Below are 8,039 nucleotides of genomic sequence, written 5' to 3'. Positions count from 1 at the left end.
AGTCCTTGCTACCATTATCCCTACTTCCTCTATTTCCATCCGAATTCCCCTGCAGAGACGCAAAAATATTAACCCCACTTTATGAAAATAGTACCTTCCTCTCTTTCTTTAGATTGATTCATCCACATTCTACAAGTGCTGATGGCAGTGTAAACTCTTTCTTCATGGGTATTATATTTCAAAACATTTCCGGAAGAAAAACTAAAAATCCATTGATGGAATTCTAATTTACTCACTCAGAAAAAGACACTCATCACGACACGCAAGTGGATGAAAAGTACAAAGATTTAAGGGTGGATAATTGGAGCTTTGACCCAAAATAATGCTTTTCAAAAAAAAATTCCAAAAAATAAAGTGGTTTTGAAAATAATGCCCGATCTAATGCGTTTGTGCCACATAAGCCGCCACGTCATAAAACCGTAGTTGGTGACTACGGTTTTATTTTTCTAAAGTGTTTAGAAACCGTAGTTACCAACCACGGTTTTAACTTTTAAGTTTAAAGCCGTAGTTGGTGACTACGGCTTTGACTTTTTTTTAAAATGGTCAAAGCCGCAGTTGGTGACTACGGCTTTGACTGGTCAAAGCCGTAGTCACCAACTGCGGTTTTAACTTTATATATATTTATATATAACTTTAATTTTTTTAATAAAAATATTATATTATTTTGATTTTAAATATACTTATTTCATTATTTTAAAAATTATAATATACGAAATTAAATAATTGATATTTTTAATTTGATATAAAAATATATTTTTGAATTTTATTAAAATAATAGGCACTATATTTAATATAAATATAATTAATTAATTAAAATAAAATATAATAAATTATATTTATTTAAAATAAATAAATTATAAATGCCTATTTAGAAAAATAAAAAAGTAATATAAATTATTATATTAATTAATAATTTTTTATATATTATATATAAGTGGTATATAATAATACCTCTCTCACACACACATATAAAAGTCTAATTTAAGTTTAAAATTTATCACATTTTTATTTAAATATATAAATAAATTTTATTAAAATATTTGACACTATATTTAATATAAATATAATTATTTAATTAAAATTAAATATAAATAAAATATAATAAATTATGTTTATTTAAAATAAATAAATTATAAATGCCTATTTGGAGAAAAAAATAATGTTTATCTAACTGGTCTCGATAAAATATATAAAAAAATTATTAATTAATATAATAATTTATATTATTTTTTTCTCCAAATAGGCATTTATAATTTATTTATTTTAAATAAACATAATTTATTATATTTTATTTATATTTAATTTTAATTAAATAATTATATTTATATTAAATATAGTGTCAAATGTTTTAATAAAATTTATTTATATATTTAAATAAAAATGTGATAAATTTTAAACTTAAATTAGACTTTTATATGTGTGTGTGAGAGAGGTATTATATACCACTTATATATAATATATAAAAAATTATTAATTAATATAATAATTTATATTACTTTTTTATTTTTCTAAATAGGCATTTATAATTTATTTATTTTAAATAAATATAATTTATTATATTTTATTTTAATTAATTAATTATATTTATATTAAATATAGTGCCTATTATTTTAATAAAATTCAAAAATATATTTTTATATCAAATTAAAAATATCAATTATTTAATTTCGTATATTATAATTTTTAAAATAATGAAATAAGTATATTTAAAATCAAAATAATATAATATTTTTATTAAAAAAATTAAAGTTATATATAAATATATATAAAGTTAAAACCGCAGTTGGTGACTACGGCTTTGACCAGTCAAAGCCGTAGTCACCAACTGCGGCTTTGACCATTTTAAAAAAAAGTCAAAGCCGTAGTCACCAACTACGGCTTTAAACTTAAAAGTTAAAACCGTGGTTGGTAACTACGGTTTCTAAACACTTAGAAAAATAAAACCGTAGTCACCAACTACGGTTTTATGACGTGGCGGCTTATGTGGCACAAACGCATTAGATCGGGCATTATTTTCAAAACCACTTTATTTTTTGGAATTTTTTTTTGAAAAGCATTATTTTGGGTCAAAGCTCGGATAATTGAGGGGGTAAAGGACACCTGTTGTCAGTCGCCACCACTTTACGTCTACAGTTAATCCACCGACAGGTGCCCTAGATATTTTTTCACACCACTTACGCCTGGTCCAGCCACTTGGGCCCGGCGCAACAACAGGCCAATCAGTGCGTACCATCACTTGGCCACGCATGAAGGGTAACAGTGTAACACTTGGCCGGTCTGGCCTTACCTCATCTCTCCAGCGGCCGTCTGTTTGTTTCCATCCTCTCAAGTAACATGGTGAGGAGATGCTTTGCGGCTGTGATTTTACCATCATGTGGGAACTGATTCTTTGTAACATTTAATTTTATCCGTATGAAAACACCTCTCTGAAAATTTAGATAATATTTAAACATAAATTGGTAAAATATTTTAATGAAGACTATGAAGCCTTTTTAGCTCTTCAAAAATCACAAATAGATTCTAAATAAATTTTATAATATTTATCAAAATTTTGGAGATTAAAAGAGTTTGCAATAGAAGGAATGCGACAAAAGGACCAACTTTTCTTCTGCATGCTTACCCGGCAAACGGAACATATCTGTTTTGTCAAAATTATAAGACGTGTAGGTCACTTGAAAGAATTTAATTTGACATGATTTTTAATTAGCTCCTACAATTTTAATCCAAAAAAAGTTAATACAACTTTTTTATTTTTTCTTCATATATATATATAACTTTCGGTCATCATATAGTTTTAACGTTTTCTTTCAGATATTTTTTTAAAAAAATGACAGGTTGTCCTTCCAAATAGAGACACGTTTTACCAATTTATAGACACGCATGTATCACATCATTCCATTATTGATATGAATGTTTATCAAATTAATTGTAGATATTTTGAGGTCCTACCTTACATTTTATGGGGTTGAAAATTTTTGTTAACTTTTATTAATACCTGTTATTAAATTAGTAATGATTTCAAATACAAGAAAAATATATAAATATATATATAATTTTTGGTCTAACAAGGTTTTACACTACTTTCGTGGCGTCAAATAGAATTAGACATAATTTTGGTCTAATCAAGTGATTTTATGGACCAAACATTAATCTTGACGCAACCAGGGAAGAGCTAAGTCTGCTGATGCCACCATGCAGCCAAAGTTGATCAGTTTGTCTCTTTTCCTAAAACTCGCTAAGCATCCTCCCTCGACCTTGATTAAGATGTTCAAATGTTGGCTAATTATAAGGCAATGCAGATGGGTGTGGAGATGCCTTGTTATATTTGGAAAAGCATTACATAATCATCATTAATTATAAAATAGAAAGCTGTCAACGGTTCTATATACAATACATGAGTAAATGTCCTCCAGTTCTATATTTGTGTGTCATTCTCAAATAATATCCTCTAATGGCTTGGCAAGCCATTGAATTACACATTAGGAAGTAGATACACTGGCAATTAATGGACGCGAGAACTACTGCTTTTGCATAGAAGATAACACCAGACTTACCTTAATTCAAGACTATAATATCTCTCCCTCTCTCTCCAAATCCAGGATTTGGCTTTGATTCCATCTGTAGTTAGACTGTTTGATGACTTCTCCCAGTGTGCTGGGCTTGATCACCCTTAAACATGTGAGCTGGGAAATCTCTGGTTGGTCCGACCTCCGGGGAGTTGAGCTCAGGGGGGCTAGGGTCGCGCTTTATCCAGACAATGAAGATGAGAAAGAGAAGGAAGATGGAGAAGAGCAGCACTAGTATGAGCATCAGGATCTCGCCATTGATAGCAAAGCTCCGGTCATGGTAGAAGACAATATCATCTCTTTGAGGAAATTGAGGCGGCATAGAGGAAGATGACAATGGGGGGAAGGCCATGGAATAACATAAAATGCGTGGTGCTTGTACCTCAGAAAGGAATTGTTAAAGAGCTCCCATCGCTGCGTGGTGTGTAAATCTATACCGCACGCACATGGTTTATTAATCCTTGGACAAGTAGCTGGCTCATGAGATAAGGTCGATAGCTAAGAAATAAATTATTATGGAAGAAAATGAGAGGAGAAAAAGACAGACAGAGAAGGCGTTTTCGTAATGGGGCCGTAGTGACGGCTTTTAGAGTTTTGAAGATGATGCCATTGTGTACTGTGGAAAAGAAAGAAAGAAAGAAAGAGGAAGTCTCCACCAATAATGCCAAGGAAAATTAAGAAACAGCCAAAGGTAGGTGGTCCTGGATCCATTGATATGTGAAGAGGAGCATCATCTCCCTCTTAAACAATTTACTTAAATGCAAAGCTTATCAAGTTTCCTATTTAGCAACTCCATCTGGGATGGGTACCTTAAATTCATCTTAAATTTTATTAAAATGATAATTTATGTGGTTGGCAGAATTTCGATTTTCTGGGCAATTGAGGTTTTAGGTGGAATTCCCTTTTTTCTTTTTGTCTGTTAATCTATGATAATAATATGTAATTTCTTAGAATAAAATTAAAATATGGTATGGGTACTCTTTTAAATTTAGTGTAGTGGTTAAATTTCGAGAAATTTCATGAAAGTAGGAAGAGAAAAACAAGAGGGTGGTCATTCTCAAAATGCATGGGAAGGGGGCTCCACCACAGGAGGAAAGGGCTTGACAGGGAGATCTTGAAGAGTCCTGGTCATGGCGGATGGAGGAATCACGGGAGTCGCAAGCAGAAGGTGACGATGATTCTCATTGATTTTTTGTTCTCACCGTGCAGTGTTAATGGCTACACGTGTAAATGAGATGGGATTCAGTTGAATGTGACTAGGAATTTAATTGATTGAATCATAGTGTGGCACATTTTAAGCCATAATGTGACATTAAGAGTCAATTTTATGCTGTACGTGTGTATTTGCATATCTTCCCTTCCTCTCGCAGATGCCCACCATCAGGGGCAGGCATTATCTGAAATTGAGTGGGCTCTATCTATGCCCATCTCAATTCTAGTCCAACCCAACTCCAAAATCAATCCACATAAATGCCCAACCCAACTATCAGATGATTCTGTGAATAAAATAAATAAAAATCAAATTGAGAACTTGCACATTTTCTTGGACTTTCATCCCAAATACATGAAGACATTTTTCTTTTTCAATTTATAATGTTTTTAATACCTGGCATCAAATACAATTTCTTGTTTTAAGGTGAAAAGAGTGGAAAAGAGAAAATTCATGGTAAGAAATATCATATATAGTACAGACAAAGGGTAGAGAAGGGAATCATTTATTATGTCATATCATCACAGCAAGCAAAATCATATGGTCAGTTCAGGTGTTGTTCTGATACACTTCACATTTCCTACTTTTTTCCTATTTTTAAAAACAAAAAATAATAATTATTTTTATGCAAAATACAAGAATTATTGAAATTAAACATATTTTGAAAAGATAATAATTTCTTCAAAATTATTTTAAAAATTAAGGTATTAAAATTTTAAGTTACTACTATTTTTATTTTAAAAAAAATAAATAAATAGACCTTATCCAATTACCATCTACCTATCTATCAATTAAGCTAAAGTTTCAAGTATGTAGTAATTTACATATGTATTCCTAATTATGGAACCCAGAAATCCCAGAAATTTCTGCATAAATTTCTCCATTGCAAGAGTTGAGATTTACCCAAAAAGCAAAGGCTGCAAAACCCCAGAAAATACAAGCAATTGAAAATTTGGTTAGAGAGACGAGCACAATTAATTACATAAACAGCCCTTTATATCTTCGAAACTCTAATCTGATCTGAGAAGTGAGCGAATGGAGCATTTGGCAGCAGAGGGAACACCAATACCCAACTCAAGGATAACCAAAGCAGCATCTAAAGACCAAAAAGAGTAGCGGGTCTTCTAAGCAACTATATGCTTTTCAAGTTGCAGTCATATTCTTGCATATGGATTTAAGATTCTATTCCTCTGCACATATGTTTTTCTAACCCGCAGACGCATGAACTTTCATACACATTGCAGCCACTTTTTTCTCCGTAATTATGAGGTCGGATCTTACTTTGATTTCACTTTAATAAAAGTGAATAAAGGATGAAATTTTCCGATCCGTTTTCATCCTGTTTCTTTGTTTTTGTCATGTGCCATACTTTTCAGTGTACACTAATTCCATATTACTTTTTAATAGGTACTGTTTAATCCACTGGTCGATCACTGTGAATACATTTAAACGATCTGTAAAAGTGAGTTGTCTTTACGTTTATATATGCTTTGTTATAAGCTAGGTAAGCATGTGCGATGGCTTTGCAAACTTCAGTTGTTTAATGGCTGGCATTGTACCCTCTCCGTTCATGGATGGGGGTGAAATTTATTTATCCCTTGAGAACTGGGGCAGCCAAACTCTTCGCGTTCTGGCAAAGCAGCTTCAAGTTTATAAACCACCTTTTGTCGTTGAAGAACCAGGTAATGAAGCTGATGTTATCTGCAACTCAGTTAGTCCAGGGATGGAGAAGCCGGCAGCCATTAAGGATGATCCTTTTTCATATAGCGTCAAGTGCTGTAGAGAGAGGAGAGCAGCTGTCTTAGTGTGCCTCTTTGAAGGGGATGAAGGGGAGCTGCGAGTCATTCTTACCAAGAGGTCCATGAAGCTGTCTTCCCACCCGGGTAATGTTACTAGTGAACTGTCCTGAAACTGATTGATTTGAAGCCAATTTAAGATTGTTTGTCTAAAAGTCGCTAGTAGGAAAATGTTTCTGTTTGTTACTTGGTACAAATTGCATTAAATTTAATTAAGGGGTTATATACTACACTGAGAATACTATAATGGCCATCACCTTCCAGATTCATTCAACATTGCAGCATGTAATGTGAAACCTGTTTATGTGATATAGGAGAAGTAGCATTTCCGGGAGGGAAGATGGAAGAAGGTGATGCAGATGATACTGCAACAGCATTGAGAGAAGCCATGGAGGAGATTGGCTTGGATCCTAATTTGGTTCAAGTTGTTGCAAACCTTGAGCCTTTCATTTCCCAGGTACTTCTTCCTTTTCCTTTCCTTCCTTTTTTTTTTTTTTTTTTTTTTTTTTTTCCTGTTTTGGGTTAATTGGTTTGGTGAATTGCTATTATTCCTTTCCTATGTTCTATTTTTAACCAATAAGGGGCTAATCATTCTTGACTCTTGATGATGCAGCACCAACTCAGGGTTGTACCTGTTGTCGGTCTACTTTCTAGGATAGAAGATTTCAAGCCTGTACCCAATACTGATGAAGTTGATGCTGTCTTCGACGTGCCACTAGAGATGTTTCTCAAGGTGACATGTAGAGTCCATACTTCAAAACGAAGCCTTGTATTAGCTTTGGAACCTCTTACCTAGAATTGATGATATTTTCTGCAGGAAGAGAATCATAGATGTGAAGAGAGGGAATGGATGGGGTGGAAATATGCCCTCCATCTCTTTGATTTTGAATCAGAGCAAGGAATTTTCCTCATATGGGGCTTCACTGCAAACATTCTTATTCGAACTGCCTCCATCGTCTACCAGCGAATTCCATCTTTCTCGGAACATCTCCCTAATTTTCAGCAGCTGCAAAGGGCCTTGAACAATGTCCCATAGTTAATATATATCTTCCAATTTGTGGCAGTCATAGCATCTATCTGTTGCAATGTACTGAAATTCTTATGCCTAACTAACGAAAAACTACAAATAATGGGCGTTGTATCTCGCAATGAATAAAGAATTTTCAGATCTAGACGAACTTGAGAGCCATCAATGTATATCATCTTCTATGTTTATTGTTGGTACCAAGGGTCTTGGGCCTGGAACAGTGATGGACAGTAAGCCCAACAACACTCTCACCCAGGACAACGACTCATCTCGTGCAACAACACCAGTAACAAGGGTGGGAACCAATGGGCAAGCTAGAAATCAATGCAAAAAGAGGATAATTGCAAGATAAGACAGAATAAACTTAGGTTATGTTTGTTACATGGAATGGGAAGGGAAACAACATTTCATATCTATTCCTATTTCTTTCTTAAAATATA

At 33.1% G+C, this 8,039-nt stretch overlaps 1 protein-coding gene across 1 annotated transcript; it reads left to right on the top strand.

The window, feature by feature from the left end:
- The first annotated feature begins 6,215 nt into the window (after positions 1–6,215).
- On the top strand, positions 6,216–7,746 carry LOC100260891 (nudix hydrolase 11). Its single transcript, XM_010655109.3, has 4 exons — positions 6,216–6,659; positions 6,887–7,029; positions 7,186–7,305; positions 7,390–7,746. The coding sequence occupies exons 1-4, from the start codon at positions 6,287–6,289 to the stop codon at positions 7,606–7,608; spliced, it is 855 nt and encodes a 284-aa protein (XP_010653411.1). The 5' UTR covers positions 6,216–6,286; the 3' UTR covers positions 7,609–7,746.
- The last annotated feature ends 293 nt before the right edge of the window (positions 7,747–8,039 follow it).

The sequence above is a fragment of the Vitis vinifera genome, chromosome 8 (genome assembly GCF_030704535.1).
Source record: "Vitis vinifera cultivar Pinot Noir 40024 chromosome 8, ASM3070453v1".
NCBI lineage: Eukaryota > Viridiplantae > Streptophyta > Magnoliopsida > Vitales > Vitaceae > Vitis > Vitis vinifera.
The sequence above is the reverse complement of the archived record's forward strand: the minus strand, read 5'-3'. Positions and strand labels throughout refer to the sequence as shown.

What these genes read in the sequence shown, in the direction of transcription:
- LOC100260891 (XM_010655109.3), top strand. Translation starts at nt 6,287, where the DNA reads ATGTGCGATGGCTTTGCAAACTTCAGTTGTTTAATGGCTGGCATTGTA. An exon ending in TTGAGCCTTTCATTTCCCAG is followed by an intron (nt 7,030 to 7,185) that starts GTACTTCTTCCT and finishes TTGATGATGCAG; the next exon opens with CACCAACTCAGGGTTGTACC. An exon ending in CACTAGAGATGTTTCTCAAG is followed by an intron (nt 7,306 to 7,389) that starts GTGACATGTAGA and finishes TATTTTCTGCAG; the next exon opens with GAAGAGAATCATAGATGTGA.